At 38.8% G+C, this 19,119-nt stretch overlaps 2 protein-coding genes across 2 annotated transcripts in view; one reads left to right on the top strand and one right to left on the bottom strand.

The window, feature by feature from the left end:
- Window positions 1-768, bottom strand: part of LOC121384024 (pyridine nucleotide-disulfide oxidoreductase domain-containing protein 2-like) — a 31,434-nt gene extending 30,666 nt beyond the window's left edge. Inside the window, exon 1 of the mRNA XM_041514166.1 lies at window positions 601-768. Within this exon, the coding sequence (XP_041370100.1) occupies window positions 601-739 (139 nt within the window). The 5' untranslated portion in view covers window positions 740-768. The remainder of the gene's footprint in view (window positions 1-600) is intronic.
- Window positions 769-9,574: 8,806 nt separating this feature from the next.
- LOC121383333 (V-type proton ATPase subunit e 1-like) lies at window positions 9,575-19,119 on the top strand. The gene is made up of 4 exons (XM_041513296.1): window positions 9,575-9,707; window positions 14,286-14,333; window positions 14,756-14,851; window positions 17,871-19,119. Coding segments are annotated over exons 1-4 (252 nt in total). The 5' UTR covers window positions 9,575-9,600; the 3' UTR covers window positions 17,872-19,119.

Here is a 19,119-nt window from a genome sequence, read left to right as displayed (position 1 = left end):
GGGCGTACCCCCCACACCCCACCCCCGCTTTTATAAGAAAGTCAGGAGCGTGTCGAGGGGGCAAGCAAATTTTCTTTTTTTCCCCCAGTATATTTCGGAGGGGCATAATCTCGATTTCTCTTTAAACGTCACCCGCCACTCTCTATTGCGTCTCCCCCACCCACAGGGGCGTACCCCCCACACCCCACCCCCGCTGAAGCAAATGGTCCGCTTTCAGAACTAAAACATACAGGTTTATATATTTGGAGTTTCTGGTGGTGCAAAAACAAAATAGAAAAGGGTCCACTTGGTTCATATTCGAACCCCCCCAGGTCCTGATCACGTTACACCCCTGGTCCACCCTCTTACATAAATTCCTGCCTCTGACGGTTAAAGCTCATACAGACTGGATACGCCCGCGTACGACTAAAACAAATGGAAATACAATAGTTGCAACGAGAGCGTGCAGCCAGCCGCAATGAAATAATCGAATATGGTTTATATCCCAACCGCAAGACGCAGGCGCAACAGTCGGTACTGGCGCACGTGCCGCATCCAGTACATATGGACCTTTGTCTACGACCCTGACCAATATAACTTGTTTATCATTGCCTGGCCTACCTGCTCCAACAACTACTACATCGTAGTCAGGTTTCAACTCGGGTGTAGCAGCACCGTGACAGCACCTGGAGACTCTCAGAATCGTGGTACTGGGGCGATGTGTTTTCAGAGATTGAACGAGATTTCGAACACGAAACATGTCACTGTCTACAATTATCAATGGGCGAAATCCTCGCTATAGGTTACACGTTGTCAGATTTGCAAGGCATACAGTGGTGTACAAGTGGTCAACATTAAAGTATTTATAGACCCAGGGTAGCAGCCGTTGTTTCGACTAATCGTAATATGTGTCACTGTAGGAGCGGAGACAAAGATTTTTACAGGAGAACTGCAGCTTGTAAAAACAAAAGCGCCTCCAATAATATTCACGGGCGTAGGAAGGTGCTAAAACGTGTGTGTGTGTGTGGGGGGGGGGGGGCACATACACATATAAATACATGTTTAATCAGGCCCGTACGCAGGGTGGGGGGGGTGCGTACGCAACTCCCCCCCCATAGTCTGCCGAGGTCCGTCCGTGGATGTGTAAAAAAACAAAAAAATAGTCCGACGATGTAACAAATTTACTTCCCAGATTTAAAACAATTTCGGGGGAGGGGGGCATGCCCACCGAAAAAGCCCCTAGCAACTCCGGCCCTTTGGGCCGTTGATTACGCACCCCACCCATATACATTTCTGCGTACGGGCCTGAAAAATATATACAAAACATCGCTGCTCCCACAAAGTTGGGGGCACATGCCCCCACAAAGTTGGGGGCACATGCCCCCTTATAATAATAATAATAATAATAATAATAATAATAATAACTTTATTTAATGAGGGTGACAGGTTTAGCACAAGCTAATCTTCCACTTGGCCCTCAACAATACATTGAAATACTGGAAAAGAAAATACATATATACTAAGTACTATACTATTATAATAATGCATACATACATATTGACTAGAGAAATCTTACATTTAACAGACATTTGTTAGTTGTGTAATATTGACACTAAAGTCTCAAAACATAATTATTATATAGAATAAAAACTAATCAGCCAAATAAACATCCATGAGATATTGTTTCAGGCTGGATTTAAAGTCCGCAACTGACTTCTGGTGTCTAATATCAAGGGGTATTGTATTCCATATCTGAACATCTGAGTAACTGAAGGATTTTGTATATATACTGAACAAAATAAGAAACTTCCGCTAACTTTGCTTGAACATAACTTGATGAAACCAAACCGGAGGAATAATTGTTATACATTTGTGTGTATATGCAAAAAGCATGGCCATAGGTTAAGAGAAACTGGGAGAAATTTTGACCAAGTGTGGTAGGGGTTAAAAAATCAACAACACCCACTTAATAATGGGTATGACCACCTCTTGAATTGACCACTGCAGTGCATCGCAGGCGCATAGAATTGACTAAAGTGTTGATTTCTGCCTGTGGAATATTGTTCCATTCCTGAATGAGCGCTTGACGAAGTTCGTTGACGTTAGCGGGCGGGTTGGGACGACGCCTCAATCGTCTGTCCAGACTATCCCAGACATGCTCGATGGGGTTGAGATCAGGACTTTTAGCGGACTTTTACAGTGTCTCTAGCTGTATGAAAGGTGGCATTATCATGCTGAAAAATCGAGATGTTGGCGTTGTTATGGAATAGAGGAATGACGTGATGAGCGAGAATGTCATCGCGGTAACGTTGAGCATTTAAATTGCCATCAATGACGACTAGTGGTGAACGATAACCATGGGCAATGGCTGTCCAGACCATGACAGAAACCCCCACCCCCGAAACGTTCTCGTTCAAGAACACAACAGTCAGCATAGCGTTCATTTCTCCTACGGTAGACGCGCACCCTGCCATCACCACGTTGTAAAGAAAATCTGGATTCATCCGAAAAAAGAACGGTATTCCAGCGTCGCCGTATCGAACGAGTGTGTACACGTGCCCAATTAAGACGATTTAGACGATCACGTTGCGTTAAAACGCATCCGACGTAAAGACGTCATGCATGCAAACCGTTCTCCTGTAGACGATTACGAACAGTTTGCCCACTGATTCGGTTATTATGAAGTCCAGGTATGTTAGCAGCAGTAGCAGTGGCAGTTTAGAATCGATTGCGCAAATGCGTGTTCATGATATAGCGGTCTTGACCACGCGTTGTAACACGCGGACGTCCACGATGTGGCAAGTCGTTGGTGCTTTCTGTCGTTCGAAATCTTACGCGAAGATTTCGTATCGCTCGACTAGAACTCCCAACATGCCTTGCAACGTCTTCTGTCGACATGCCAGCATCAAGCATGCCAATTGCCTGTTCGCGTAAATTATTGCGTATTCTTGGCATACTAAAAATGCTACAATGTAAAAAACGTTAATTTTTTTTACAAATTTTGAAGCGTTTTCGTTCACTTGACAACAATGTCAATAAGACAAGTAAAACAAATTGACCGAATACTACACGGGACATGTCGAACCATGCATGCATGTGAAAATAGAATTTCACGTTGTCGACGATTAACAGTGCAAAAATAATCGATAAAATTCATGAATCCTGATAATACAGCTCAAGGCTAATACTACCTATATATTTTCATTACACAATGAATTCTTTAACACAACAAATACTATATGTACAAATCGGAAGTTTCTTTTTTTGTTCAGTATAGTTCAGTATGAAGCCTTGGTAGCTGAAGTTTGTTTTTGTTAGAGGACCTTAGGTTATAATTACAGGTTTCAGATATTGGGGTAAGGAGAGATGTAATGTATTCTGGGGAGAAGCAATTTAGCGCTTTATATACCATTATGCCGATGTGGTATTTTATTCTGTCAGGGAAAGGTAAAATATTTAGTTCCCTGAACATGTTTTTAGATGGAGTTATTAATGGTTTGTTTAAAATTATTCTCATTGCACGTTTTTGCATTTTTAGAATTTGAACCACTTGTTCCTTAGCACAGTGTCCCCAAACAGTAGCAGCAAAGTCGAGAATTGGAACAACGTATGCATTATAGAAAACTGTTTTGGCAGCTTCATTTAAATATATATTAAGTCTCCTGAGAAGTGAGATAGTCGAGGCCAATTTTGAAATCACTTTTCTAATGTGTACTGTCCAGGTCAGTGACTCATTTATATAAACACCAAGTACCTTTTGCGATTTTACTGCATTAAGTTTTTCATTGTTTAGTGTAAGTTGTATTGAGTGCTGCCTGGCTATTTTGTATGTTGTACTTACTAACATACAACTTGTTTTCTGAAGATTAAGAGCCATACTGTTATTTGTGCACCACTTTTGAATGCCCAATAAATCCACCTGCAAATTTAACTCTAGTTCTGTTAGGTTACTACCATATGTGTGCATGGTTACATCATGACCCCCTCCCGCTTCCTACGTCAATGAGTATAGGCGTATCAGTTTCCATTTTTGAAATAGGGGAGGGGCTGATTTTTTAAAATTAAACAAAAATGCCCGAACCTTTATATAGCAACTTTCAGTCATATTGGTATTACTACCAAACAGCTGTATAGGTTTGCGAACGAATCACTACGCACTACTCGTACGCTTATATTCAAAATAAACGAATCACTACGCACTACTCGTACGCTTATATTCAAAATAAACGAATCACTACGCACTACTCGTACGCTTATATTCAAAATAAACGAATCTCGGCACACATCGAAGCTTGGTGCGGGACGTGGCCCAGTGGTACAGCGCTCGCTTGATGCGCAGTCGGTCTAGGATCGATTCTCGTCGGTGGGCCCATTGGGCTATTTCTCGTTCCATCCAGTGCACCACGACTGGTATATCAAAGGCTGTGGTATGTACTATCCTTTCTGTGGGATGGTGCATATAAAAGATCCCTTACTGCTAATCGAAAAGAGTAGACCATGAAGTGGCGACAGTGGGTTTCCTCTCTCAATATATGTGTGGTCCTTAACCATATGTCCGACGCCGTGTAACCGTAAATAAAATGTGTTGAGTGCGTCGTTAAATAAAACATGTCCTTCCTTACATCGAAATTATGGGAGGATCACACCTCTAGCGCCCCTTGGAATCCGCGCCAGCGTGGTTTATTTGTACAGATAACCGGTCTCTGTTGGGTCATGGTTAAGTCATCGGACATAAGGCTGTTAGGTACAGGGTTCGCAGCCCGGTAACGACTCCCACCCAGAGTCGGAGTTTAACGACTCAATGGGTAGGTGTAAGGCCACTACACCCTCTTCTCTCTCACTAACCACTAAGAACTAACTCACTGCCCTGGACAGACAGCCCAAATAGCTGAGGTGTATGCCCAGGACAACGTGCTTGAACCGTAATTGGATTTAAGCACGAAAATACGTTGAAATGAAATGAAATGTACAGATATAGTTTGCATATTAAATTCAATCTATTAAATGATATGCATGCCCGTAGGAACGACATCTGGAGTGGTGGGTGTTGGAGGGACAATGTCTAGCGGAGGGTTGATTCCAAGCCCCACTCGCTGCCAGACGGACAAGCAAGACGGACATTTGGACAGCTGGTAGCAGTTGGCGCGTCAACCACTGAGTCTCTTGGTAGGGGCACCACTCGGTCACTTGAACGTGTAGATCAGGACTTGTTTTCGCACTGACCGTCGGGGGCTCCTACCTCCATTTAGACAAAGAAACCACAGGTCAGGTCAGGTCAGGTCATAGGGCTTAACGTACACATTCAGAGCAAGCTTTCATAGCGCGCGCCTGCCATGGGTGCAGGTGTCAGCTTATGCCGGCTCCTTCGTCCAAGACAGGTGTCGGCCTATGCAGGCTCCTCCGTCCAGGATAGAAAAGGGTTTGGGATGGGTAGGAGTAGGGACCGCCCGAGCTGACAGGTGCATGAGAGCGGGCGAGGGTTGGAAGAGAGCGGGTGAGGGTTGGAAGAGAGCGGGTGAGGGTTGGAACGACGGTTGTTGGCTTCTTTTATCCAGAATAAAATGGTCCAAGTGATCGTGGTGCCATGCGATATTTTAGACAATTTCTTAGTGATCACCGTGGGATCAAGCCAACATAGGCACCATGGGTGTGTGTTATATGACCGTATGACCTGTATGTGGTATATTAGTTCAGCACCCTGGTGATAGTTCCTTGCCGTTAAACTCTCCCGTGGCGGTCACAGCGGGGTCGGGGATGCCGTTATCTCAAATTCGTGTAGATAGTGCTGTTATAATCTTATAATTTACACCAATACTTGTTTCAGTTGTAAAAATAAATATCTGAGCTGATACATGTATAACTCTCTCTCTCTCTTTCTCTCTCTCTCTCTCTCTCTCTCTCTCTCTCTCTCTCTCTCTCTCTCTCTCTCTCTCTCTCTCTCTCTCTCTCTCTCTCTCATATCTGTCAAATAAATCAGCATACAGCGTTCAGAAAGGCAGGATAGCGAACGCCGTTTATTAACGTGCATGTCACTATGTGCTTACATGTTCAAACTAATGACGTCAGAACATATTATGACATCTTCCCCTCTTTGAAAAAAAGGATATCATCATTTAGTAAACTAGTCTGGGCGGTGTCAGAAGTATGACATCTCAAGGTCTCGACACAAAGGTGGATCCTGGACTGGCTCGAATAATGGATCAGCAATGATGACTGGAGACGGTGTTTCGAACGATGATATATCCTCAGCCATTATTATTATTATGTCGGTAGAGTACCATTGTCCGCTTACAGAGTATCTAGGCGTGTTCGAAACCATAGTGGTATATGGACACGTTAAACTAGTTACTAAGGCTAAAGGCTTACAGGATATATGAATGTGGTGTGGTGTGAAGTTAAACTACATTTGCAAACATTTTCCACTGCTTTCTGCATACGGCTGTATTTTTATATGATCATACCATGACCATGTTGTAATGGTTTCGTACCATGTCTTCTGTTGTAGTGATCAATATACGGGGCGGGACGTAGCCCAGTGGTAAAGCGCTCGCCTGATGCACGGTCTGTCTAGGATCGATCCCCGTCGGTGGACCCATTGAGCTATTTCTCGTTCCAGCCAGTGCACCACGACTGGTATCTCAAAGGCCGTAGTATGTGCTATCCTATCTGTGGGAAAATACATATAAAAGATCCCTTGCTGCATTAGGAAAACATGTAGCGGGTTTCCACTGATGACTACTTGTCAGAATTACCAAATGTTTGACATCCAATTATAGCCGATGATTAAGTAATCCATGTTCTCCTGGTGTGTCGTTGAACAAAACAAACTTCTTGATCAGCATACTTTTATTTGACAGTTCTGTCTTTCTCTGCTATTGTGGGTTTTTATTTTCACCAAAATTGGATTAAGGTGTTTCCACATGGTAGACTGTTGATCTAATACGACAACCCGTATGGGTTCTCTGCCGTTCGACAGCTAGACGGATATTTGGACGGTTATGATCGTTGTCTGTCCGTCCATGTTTCATTTATTTAAACCTATTTTCGTGCTTATATCCAATTAATATTGAAGCACGCTGTGCTGGGCACACATCTTAGCTATCTGGGCTAGTGGGAGAGAAGAGTGTGTAGTGGCCTTAACCTACCCATTGAGTAGTTAAAACTCACTCTGGGTGGGAGCCGGTACCGGGCTGCGAACCATGTACCTACCAGCCTTATGTCCGATGGCTTAACCACGACACCACCGAGGCCGGTTGCCCGTCCAATTATCCGTTTAGCTCTCGAAGGGCAGAGTACTCGGGCTAGGCTAACACCAGTCGCTGACTGTGGTGTAGCTCGGTAACTTAATGATGCAGTCGACGGATCGTCTTGTTTCGGTTTGAACACACACTCCGCTTTACCATTTAACTGAGCATTGTAAGGACTAGACATTAAATGCTCAATATCGAGAGTTTTTTTGTGTGAATTCACATAATTCCTCATAACTGGATTATTTGCTCTGGAATACCAAACCTTGCAAACGCGTTTTTCAGCTTCAGTATTACAATTTTTGTATCAGTAGTTGGCAGGCTGATGAAGAATTTCAATATGCCTTTATACAGACGTTTCACGGGATGGGAATTCTGTGGCACATTAGACACAATCATGTCTATGAGATTGCCCGATTCGATATCAATCTTTACTGCTGAAATTTGGACAGTCATTAAAATTTTGGAAGAAAGAAAAGATTCTATTCTGTGTGGTCCTTAACCATATGTCCGACGCCATATAACCGTAAATAAAATGTGTTGAGTGCGTCGTTAAATAAAACATTTCCTTCTATTGCATCCAGATTTATTATTTTCGCAGATTCTTATCCATGTCTCCGACATGAATCTGGAATATCCCCTAGTTGGGATGGTGATACGAACGAATGTGTGTCCTTTTATCCATTGCCAATAAAGACATTGTATTGTGTTGGGTGTCCAGCCATGTTGGCATAATGAAAAGACAGATTCAGATACCAAGTCTGTTCTTGCATTGCTTTTAAACGGAGCATTAACCAATGTACATTTAGAACTTGGCAAGATGATTGGAATGGTGCGGTTGCGAACAAGCTTCATTCTGTCAAGCCAGTCCTACGAGAGTGGCAGTCCTGCTATAGGCAGGTCAGGTCAGGTCATAGGGCTTTACGTGCACATTCAGAGCAAGCTGTTGTAGCGCACGCCTGTTCTGGGCACAAGAGCCGGCCTTGGCCGCCTCCTCCGTCCAGGACAGGAAAGGTGGGGTGGGAAGGAGAAGGGACCGCCTGCACTGGCAGGTGCAAGGGAGCACCAGCACCCGACCGTGGCCGGTAACAGGCGGGAGGGAGGGGGTTAATAATGCTATGGAATTTTGAAGGAGCAAAGAACAATGCCAAAGAGAAAAGGTGCGCAATTTTGATTAAGGAAATTTGGCGCAATTTTGAAAGGTCTGTCAAAAAACAAAGATCAAGGGCTAACATAGGTTTTGATTTTAGTGAGTCCTCCAATAGGCGGTGCAGGAAGAATGAAATAGGCTGGTGTCGTGCTCGCATATCGGTCACATATACTTGGCACATTCATTTATTTTTAAGAAGAATACTCCAACCTCAGTTTCAGCACTGTCAGTGTACTCGAACGGTGTGTCACATTAAGCACAATGTGACGAACTTGGGTTGAAATTTATTCGAGATACGGAATTTTATTATAAATGTTAATTTTGTATCTGTGATATTTATATTTTGTGCACAGCTCGTTACGCTGTGTATTAATTTAACTCTTGAATGTTTATGTTGATGTTCATTAAAGCAATGTTACCTAATAGCCGGTGTATTTTTCGTGCTGGGGTGTCGTTAAACATTCGTTCATTCATTCATTCATTCATTCATTCATTCAGAACATGTTAAATATATTCATTTATTATGAAAATCTAATATTTGACCTAAACATTTTATTTTTAAATCTTATGATACACGTTGTAAACCATTATTACATTCATTCATTCATTCATTCATCCATCTATCCATCCGTCCATCTATCCATTCATTCATTTATTCATTCATACATACATTCTTTCATTCACTCATTTATCACTGGTTGAAAAAATCAAATGTTCATAGTTACTTTTAGATGCATACATACATAATTTCATGCTTTCCTCCAAATGGTTAGAGGGGCGGAAAGTAGGCCAGTGGTAAAGCGTTCGCTTTATGCGCGGTCGGTCTGGGATCGATCCCCGTCGGTGGGCCCATTGGGCTATTTCTCGCTCCAGCCAGTGCACCATATGTGTTATCCTGTCTGTGGGCTAGTGCATAAAATAAAAGATCCCTTGCTGCTAATCGAAAAGAGTAGCCCATTAAGTGTCGACAGCGAGTTTCCTCCCTCAATATCTGTGTGGTTCGTAACCATATGTCCGACGCCATATAACCGTAAATAAAATGTGTTGGGTGCGTTGTTGTATAAAACATTTTCTTCCTTTTCCTATATTTTAGAGCACCCTGTAAATTACTGGCTTACGATCAAAACATTTGCCAAGAATCGGACTCAAGGCCCGCCGTGATGACCAATATTACCTTGCAGCTAGCATGTGTGACGAAAGTCATGTGATCACTAATTTAACAAAATGGACACCGCTGTTGTGGTCGGTATCATCACAGCTGTTTTTGCCTTTATCGGCATCGTGCTGCCGGTTTTGGTTCAATTCTTCATGTGGAGATCGGCTAACAAAGGGTAACGCATCTGAATGTTAAATTAGTTTAGTGACAGTTTTAAAAATAATGTCGATAAATGTTTTATGTTAATTATTTCCCGTTAAAAATCTGTCATTTCTTGCCTTTTCACTTTTGACCTGTCACTTGTGACTTTCTAATTTAGTTTCTGTATAATTGAAATGTTATCTGCAGTAGTGTTTCAAGTCAAATGAACGCGTTTTACACTGACAGGGTTTTGTCTGTAGATCTATCACAGCCACGGCGGGGCTGCCCCCCCCCCCCCCCCCCAAATAATTCTGAATAAAAAATATTATCGTCAACAATGTCCCTAACTGCGTTATGTGTCCAACTCCGTTCGGTTTGTTTTCTCGTCGCGCGTGGTTCATGCAATCAACATCCGATTTGTTGCTGTCAGCTTGTCGTTCATTTGACAATTTGTGAGGTTTTTCTTCACAGTTCATAAACATTTTCATTACCAATAAAGTTCAGACAAGTAAGTATCTCAATACAAAACTTTACAAACCCTTAAAACCATTAATTTTGCTAAGTTGTTTTTCATTATTCCTTAAAATTACCGATATCGGGTCCACTTGACTTGTAGAAATCGAGCTGAAATGGAAGAAGATGAATTAACATTCAGTGCATGTCACATGACCTCAAACGTACCAGATCAACAAGGCCAAATAATTTAATTTTGATGATTTTTTAGCCCCCCCCCCCCCATTTGTGTTCAATTATGAAATTCGATCTGCATTTAAGGTATGCTACGTTTTTGTGCCTCTACTGTAGTGAATAGTATTCATAATCCATTCGTAACAATCATAAATAATTTTGAGTGTATAAATTGTGTTAATTACAAATCAATTCATTTGAAAAAATTTATTTTACAATCTAGTAACTGGTATAAATGTAATTCCTATCTGTATTGACATCAACTTTTAGCGATGGGTGTTGGTAAAATGCGGACCAGACCAGATTGCTTGACAAACTGCATTTCTCCTTTTAAAAAAATATGAAACAAAGTTTTCGTCCACTGTACATATTTCAGAAACATCAATTTTTTTCATATAGTGGCCTTAAAAATGGAAAATGATGAATCGCACATATGCAGTTCGATACTTTTTGCAAACGCACGTACCTGAACGCAGTTAGAAACGTTGCATGTTTTCCTGTTTACTGGAGGATGCTTCACTTTTGTATACTAGAATGGATTTGTTTTAAGTCCACATTGTTGATTTTTTTTTACGTTAACTGATTGCAATCTATTTTGTTACACATATCGTAACTGAAAAACATAGAATAGTATTTCTGTAAATATCGTATTCATGTTTTTTGTCATTAGGTGAATGCTAGTAAATCTTAAGGCAGAGATGAATTTTACTTGTATAATGCAGGAAATTGCATTTGAAGACATCTAGTTTTCAAAATTTTACAGATGAACATAACCGCAAACCCCCTAAAAACTTTGGTTTGCGCCCTTGATCTCAGTCAGCCCACCTTCCACTCCAGTGTCTACGTGCTTCCACTATGCCTGTATCATATGGAAGGTGCAAATATATTCTGTTTTATGAGTTAAAACAACACAACTTAGTGTTAGTCGACTTTAGATAGACCTACATTTTATTTTGCTCCTCAGTATCTAATTAAAAAAATGTTTGTATGATGTATAAGCTGACTCATTTTTGATGTAGTTGAACCAGATATATTTTCAGTCAGTTATTTGTTTTGTGAACCAGTCAAAGTTTTAATATATTACATTTTAATAAAGATTTCAACTAATCTGGAAAAGAGTATGTTTAGAAGTGATCCTCTGATTTCTATTATAATTTTTTTTGTCTTAAAATGAATACATTGCTTTGATATTGCTAATTGATAAAGATAGTTTTGCTTTTAAAACTACATTCCCTGGAATATTTTTATTATTTAATAATATAGAACAGAAAGTCCGATTACGTTTGGTGCATATATGACGCCGAACTCCACATTGGTTTCACTATGCTGGCTTATCCAGGTCAAAAACAAAGCCATGATTTTGAAAGTAGAACACTTTTGACGGGCTCGTACCAATCTCGGTTTTCATTGGCTTATCACAAGTATAGAATTCCCCAACAAGAGATCACATGAGATTTCGCAATTTTTGAACAAATTTAACTGTCTTGATTGAGGGGTCATCTCATATTTTCAAAACATATTTATATCCATAGAGGTATGGTACAACGCCTTTCCAGGGATCGGTGAGTGGGGGATTTGCCTTGAAATTTTGACAGTGGCCAGCTGTTGGCATACACGTTACATGTAAGGGGGTGTTACTAATTATGTAACGCTCTAGGGCTAGAGGAAGAAGGTACTGTGTTCGATTTACGTAACATTTTTCAAGACTATATGTAATTTTTATTCATTAATTAGACCTAAAAGGGTGTTTTTTGGACATGTGCGGTCAGTCTAGCATCGGTCCCCATCAGCGGGTATACAAAAAGACCATGGTATGTGATATCCTGTCTGTGGGATGGTACATATAAACAATCCTTTGCTAAAATAAAATGTAGCGGGTTTCCAAGACGCGTTTGCAGGGATTTCAGCGGGGTTGGGGTCATAGACTGTGTTAAGTGAAGTTTATATGGGGCCATTCTCCCCCCAAAAATACATTTCAATTTTTTTTTAAGCTTGGGCAAGTAAGTGTTTCAACCTCCAATACCCTCCCCCTGCACATGCACCCGATTCCTCTCTAAGATTATATGTCAAAATTACCAAATGTTAGACATCCAACAGCAGATGGAAGGAAGGATAGGATATGTTTTATTTAACGATGCACTCAACACATTTGTTTTACGTTTGTATAGGGCCAGATGATTATTAAATCAATATGCTTTATCTTTGATGTCGTTAAACCCCCCCCCCCCCAACTTTACCCTTTCCAAACGAAAGAATATTTATTTGAATTTGTCGATTTTAGCACGTAAAATTACAAAGTGAAAACGTTCATTATCTACTTAGTATCTACTTATCATAGTATATTTTATTTAAAAAATATATACATGATTAATGTGTTACTAGTATACAAACTTAACTTTGAAAGTTCTACTAACACTTTATAAAATATCAATTCTGAAATAGGAAGCTACGACTGTCGATAATATGTTGTCAAGATCAAACCGGTTTTAACTACAGTGCAAGATTTCTCTTTTAATTTTTTGAGACAAACCCTACAATTTGAAATCGGCAAACGTACGTGTTAACTGAAACTGACAACAGGCTGTCGTTTGTGCTTTGCCGAGCTATGGCGGCACAGGCGACGAATCAAGCATATACGTTTGACGATATCCATTCATAGCAAACACACACAACTTTTTTAAAAGTGCATTTGAGCTTGTATTTCACATTTGTACATGATGTTATAATATGGTAACCAGATAATGTAACTTTAAATATTATTTGGGATCCAAGATAAATCGATTTAATGATAAACATTACCACTTCCGTTGTTTTATAAGTGGTGATATCCCTAACAAAATTAAGTTTCTGATCTTTTATGAGTAATTACTGAATTTACAAATGACAGTAAGTAAAAATTATTAGTTACTACCAATTAAATCTGCAATTGAGGACAAAATACCGGGCGACAATCAGGGGACACAAATGAGGGAATGACCATTCTGATCATGTGACATATTTGGCACCAAATAAGGGGTTTTTTTTAGCCAGAGATTAGTCACAGGCATAGAAAGGTGCCGGGGGGGGGGGGGGGGGGGGGGGCACACACACACACAGATATAAATATATATACATGTATAAATATATAAAAACCATCGTTGCCAGTTTTAGTGATAACAATAAAAATAAAATAAATGAGTAGAAATTTAGGTGCAATAAAATATAGCAGTTTCCATGAAAAAAAGAGGAGTGCAGCAAAATGTGAAAGGGAGTGTGGCAGAACAAATGACAATGATTTAAACTTGTAAATTGATCCACATTAATTAATACTTGATATATTGCCTGGCAAGTAACAATCCCTAGTTGGCTAGTGATTTTTTAATTTACTAGGCAGTTGGCAAGTAAATTAATACAAAGTGCTGCTTTGCACCCTGAGTACATGTGATACATATTTAGTTGATTACCAGAACATTAATTACTTGTTTCATATTTCATCATTTTTAAAATTCTTTCTTGTGGACAATCTGTTCTTTGATTATGGTTCATAGAAATTTTAGAGAGGTGTAACGGACAAAATGATATTGCCTGGGACAAACAGACCTTGGTGAAAGTGGTATGGGACAGACTGATGTCAAACTGGCTTGGGGTGTAATATCAGGCATTTAAAACATGCAGGTGTACACCTGTATACTGCAAGTCATAAATAACATTTTATTATGTAGATGTTTCAAGTATATTATTGTTAAATCAGCATATATGTACATACCTATGTATGTATCCATTGTATGATGATTTATAAAGAAATATTTGGCTAGTAAATTTTTAAAAAATCACTGATCCCATGGCTAGTGGATTTTTATAAAATTCTAGAAGCCCTGGAAAAAGTAGTGTTTTTAATAATTTATTAACAAATAGAAAACATGTAGATTTCTTTTTTTTCTTTCAGGATAATTCAAATAATGCTGATTTTAAGTGCTGTGTGTTGCTATATTTTGTAAGTATATTAATTTTTAACATGAAAGTTATTTTGAAAAATATTCATGTACAGTTTACATTTAAAAGCCTGTAAGTTGACCTTAAGGTTAAGTGTCATCCCTGTATATTTACTTTCTTTATTCAAATTTTACAAACATTACATTTTGGACATTCCAGAATAATACGCTGTAAGATATGCACAAAATGTTGGTCACCAGGCAGGCAACTCATGATACGGTTTTGACTTGCCCAACATTGGTTTTATGTGCCTCGTTGTCCAGGCTACCGTTAAATGCACACCCTGAAATATATTGTCACAGAAGCTTTTTGCTACATGCATTGTCATTTTGTTATTCATCCAAAATCTCATATTATCATATATATATATATATATATATATATATATATGACTGATGTATACTTGTTTTCTCATTCCCCCAGCTGGCTCACAGCATATATCTGTCAGTTGAACCCCCTGTTTGGACCCCAGCTGACGACAGAAATCATACGGGTGATGCAGTGGGAATGGGGTCAATGGTGAGTCACTGTGTTTTGTCGTTATACTCATATATAATATTTTGTTGGAGGGTTCAGTTCGGTTTGAGCTCCTACAAACATTAGAACGTATATACCAACATGCACTGGATGTACACACACAGATAAACTGAATAAAGTTTATTTTGTTTAATAACACCACTAGATCACCTTGATTTATTAATCATCGGCTTTTGGATGTCAAACATTTGGTTATTTTTAATTATAGTCTTAGAGAGGAAACCCGTTACAGTTTTCCATTTGTAGCAAGGGATCTTTTATATGCACCATCCCATAGACAGGATAGCACATACCACAGTCTTTGATGTACCAGTCATGGAATCGATCCCAGACCAACCCTACATCAAGCGAGTGCTTAACCACTGGGCTACATCTCACCCCTACACACAGATACACTGAATAAGAAAATGTAGTATGTTTAATATATAGTCATGGAAAAAAAGTGACACATAATGGTAACAGCAAATATTAACTGCCACCAAAATGCCCATCCACAGTATAACTACTTTATGCCATTAAGGTTACCTCATGAAACGGGTTCCAGGAAGATAACCACGCCCACTGTACTGGTATTCAATCCTGTATTACTTATCTGTCTTATACAGGCATAACTACTCTATTAGTATTAGTGAATTAAATGGGGTGTTAGATACCATGTGTTTTCCAGGGAATGTTTTGTTTTCAAAATCTTAATTAGTGATATTTCTAGTCAATTTAATTTTTATTAGCAACTGCTGTTTAATATTTTAAAATTGTGTAGTGATCTCAGAAAACCTGCGTAGTGAATACGATACTGAACAAAATATTCCTTGGTTTCTTTCCATCAGTATATAATTTTGGTAGTTTAAAAGACTGGGTTAGTTGGAATTATGTAACAGTACTAGTCGCAGCCTCGGTACAATCTCTTTAATACTAACAGCCGGGGTGAGCCGTAGTCCAGTGGTAAAGCGCTCGCTTGATGTGTGGTCAGTCTGGGATCAATCCCTGTCGGTGGGCACATTGGGCTATTTCTCGTTCCAGCCAGTGCACCATGACTGGAATATTAAAGGCCATGGTATGTGCTATCCTGTCAGTGAGATGGTGCATATAAAAGAATTCTTGCTACTAATGGTAAAATGTAGTGGGTTTCTTCTTTAAGACTGTCAAAATTACCAAATGTTTGACATCCAATAACCAATGATTAATAAATCAATGTGCTCTAGTGGTGTCGTTAAACAAAACAAACTTTTCTTTTTAATACTAATAGCCAGTTGTCTGAACATTGTCCAGCAATTGGTATATAGTTTTTGTCATTAAGTCATTCCACTAATGATTTCATTGAAACACATCCTATTACATTTATTTGACATTCTAATTCAACATATTTGTAAGAACCAATCTGATTGGATCCCTAATAAAATTTCAGGTGGTAAAACCGTCGTTGTACCGATCACATATTTCCAGGTGCTACCTACGTCACATGTATTCATACGCGAAGATTTGTTTGTCTACAACAATGTCAGACGTCGGCCACAACTATAACCCGTTTGGCACATGCTGGGGTAGAAACTCGGGAAATCATAAAAAATTTGGGGCATCGCAGTGAAACGAGTGTTAGGATTTATAATGCAGATTCCTCAGAAAACCAAATAAGAAAAAATATTCCTCAATTATTCGTGGCATTAATGTTGACGAAACGTCAGCACTGCTTCCCCCATACCCCACGAAAACAAACTCACAACCTGCACGATTTGCCTCGGGGAACGAAAATGTTTTTTAAATTATTCAAATGTACCAAAAAATAAGTCACTTAACAAAAATAATTTGAAATCCACAATTGAACAATCCACGTGTACAATTATGGCACAAATTTCCAACAGCAGTAAATGTTAACACGCTCACCATAGTTTAAAATAAATTATTATAAAACGGTGTACTTATTTGTTGAGCATAGGAATCATTTGTTGGTATGTAAATCGGTCTACATTCCTGAGTGACATCACTGTAATAACACTATATCTTAGGGAAGTCTGTTATAGTTTATTTCAGAAAAAAAGGTAATGAAACAGTTGAATTAGAATATGCATAACCCTACTGTCTTTTCCAATTTGCGGACGTATATCGGTGGTTTTACTGTTGCACATTACCATTTTATTGGCTCTGCTAACATGTCGCCAATAAAACTAAATTTGCAACAGTAAAACCACCGATATACACGTCTGCAAATCAGAAAACACAGTAGGGTTATTCCATAATTTAATCACAAAAAGCAGACTAACATTTTGTTATGCTACAGATGAATTTAGTGCAGGTTCCTTGTGTTTTAGCTAGTTAATACCAGTAAATGTTGCTAACAGCATGGAGCATTTGGCTTTAAAACTTTGATTAATGACAGAATTGTGTAGTGGTCTCTATTATTTGTGTAGCGAATCGTGATGCGATACTGAACAATGTTGCATGAACTGTCGGCAAAGATTATTTGTCTAATGCATGTATCTGAATTTCGTGGCAGGACATAGCCCAGTGGTAAAGCGCTCGCATGATGCGAGGTCGGTCTAGGATCAATCCTCGTTGGTGGGTCCATTGGGCTATTTCAGTGCACCACGACTGGAATATCAAAGTTTAACGTATGTGCTATCATGTCTGTGGGATGGTGTATATATAAAAGATCCCTTGCTACTAATGAAAAAATGTAGCGGGTTTCCTCTCTAACAGTATACATCAAAATTACCAAATGTTTGACATCCAATACCTAATGATTAATAAATTACTGCGCTCTAATGATGTTGTTAAACAAAATAAACTTTAAATTTGTATCTAAATCTAAACAGTAGTCAGTGATAGGGGAGATAACTTGGGTTATTTTGCAGTTAGTAGTTGTTTCCCTTTATTTATTGACTACAAACCGGTATTCAAATAGTTTTTTGAGGTTTGCAGTAAAAACGATTTACATAAATTACAATGTATCATAACTTTATTTTCTGTGATACTGTATAATTTGACTTATTTTGTTTATTTTCAGATCTGTGTTCTAGGATATCTGTAAACTTGTGACTGTGTAAAGACATCACCTTCAACCATTAAATATTTAAGATATTTGAACGTACATGGATGTTGTGTTAGAAACCAACGACACACTGTGTCGTGTGGGCAGGCTTCGTCATCGTCGGTCTAGTTCAGGCTGTATATATACTGGAAATACGTATTTCATTCCATATTTAATATATGTGTATGTTCTGTAAACCAGGAAATATTAACAAACTTAAAATATACTTAACATGGATTTAGTAATTAGCTAACTGGACCCTAAGGCAGGGACTAATAATGCGAAAAAAATAAAGGGATTTTCAATATTTTTTATATAGGCAAAAAAGAAACATCCATGTGACCTTTTTAGTAATAAATTAAAGTAATATTATGTTAGGTTGTCACTTTTTTATTATCTTGTCATAGGTTAATGGTTTAGCGTTTTATAAGCAGGACTTGTGAAATTTGATTCATTGACCTGTTGGCAACATACAAAGGAAGGAAATGTTTCATTTAACGACACACGTAACACATTTTATTTACAGCAACATAATGCAATAGCTAATTTATAATACAATCTATTGTCTGGGGCATAGACCGAGAGAAAAAAAAAGGCTGAGGCAAACCCAGACCTGTAAAATAAATATCAGTGTCATGGGAAAAATAAAATAAATCGGGGGAAATTCTAGATGAGGCAAGCAACTCGTTTGCCTCATGCTGGCTACGCCATTGATTGTGCTACATATAAAATGTGTTTTTGTGATATCAATATGATGAATTTTAATTTTATTTACTATAGTAGCACATTTCATAGTCATTACTATATATTATTTCATGTTTTACAGTATGTATTGGTAGGAAAGTCATTCAGAGTAATATCTGGATAATGGTTGTTTATGAACTTAAATAGTAATTTTTGTTTTGTTTGTCCATTGGTAAGCAAACTGTACATTCTAATCAAAGACTGTTTTGACATTATGTAAATTTTGTGTTGTAAAGCACAGGCTTCTGAAAATTGTGAGAATGGTAATTTCATGCTCGCGTCACCTGGGCAAGTTTAGTTTTCATAACGCATTTTTGGTTCACTCATACAATTTAGGATATCATTTTCATGGTCATGGTGAGTTACTCAAAAATGGATTATGCCAATTTATTGGAGGCCTGAAGCTCTGTATGGATAGTATAATAATAGAATATAGATTGCATTCCAATCAAGTGCATACAAATAAAATCATGTACATGTA

The sequence above is a fragment of the Gigantopelta aegis genome, chromosome 10 (assembly GCF_016097555.1).
Source record: "Gigantopelta aegis isolate Gae_Host chromosome 10, Gae_host_genome, whole genome shotgun sequence".
NCBI lineage: Eukaryota > Metazoa > Mollusca > Gastropoda > Neomphalida > Peltospiridae > Gigantopelta > Gigantopelta aegis.
Note: the sequence above shows the minus strand (reverse complement) of the source record. Positions and strands in the feature narration are given on the sequence as shown.

Coding starts and splice junctions, on each gene's coding strand:
- LOC121383333 (XM_041513296.1), top strand. CDS start 9,601: ATGGACACCGCTGTTGTGGTCGGTATCATCACAGCTGTTTTTGCCTTT. Junction 9,708..14,285: donor TGGAGATCGGCTAACAAAGG/GTAACGCATCTG, acceptor TTTTTCTTTCAG/GATAATTCAAATAATGCTGA. Junction 14,334..14,755: donor GCTGTGTGTTGCTATATTTT/GTAAGTATATTA, acceptor TCATTCCCCCAG/CTGGCTCACAGCATATATCT.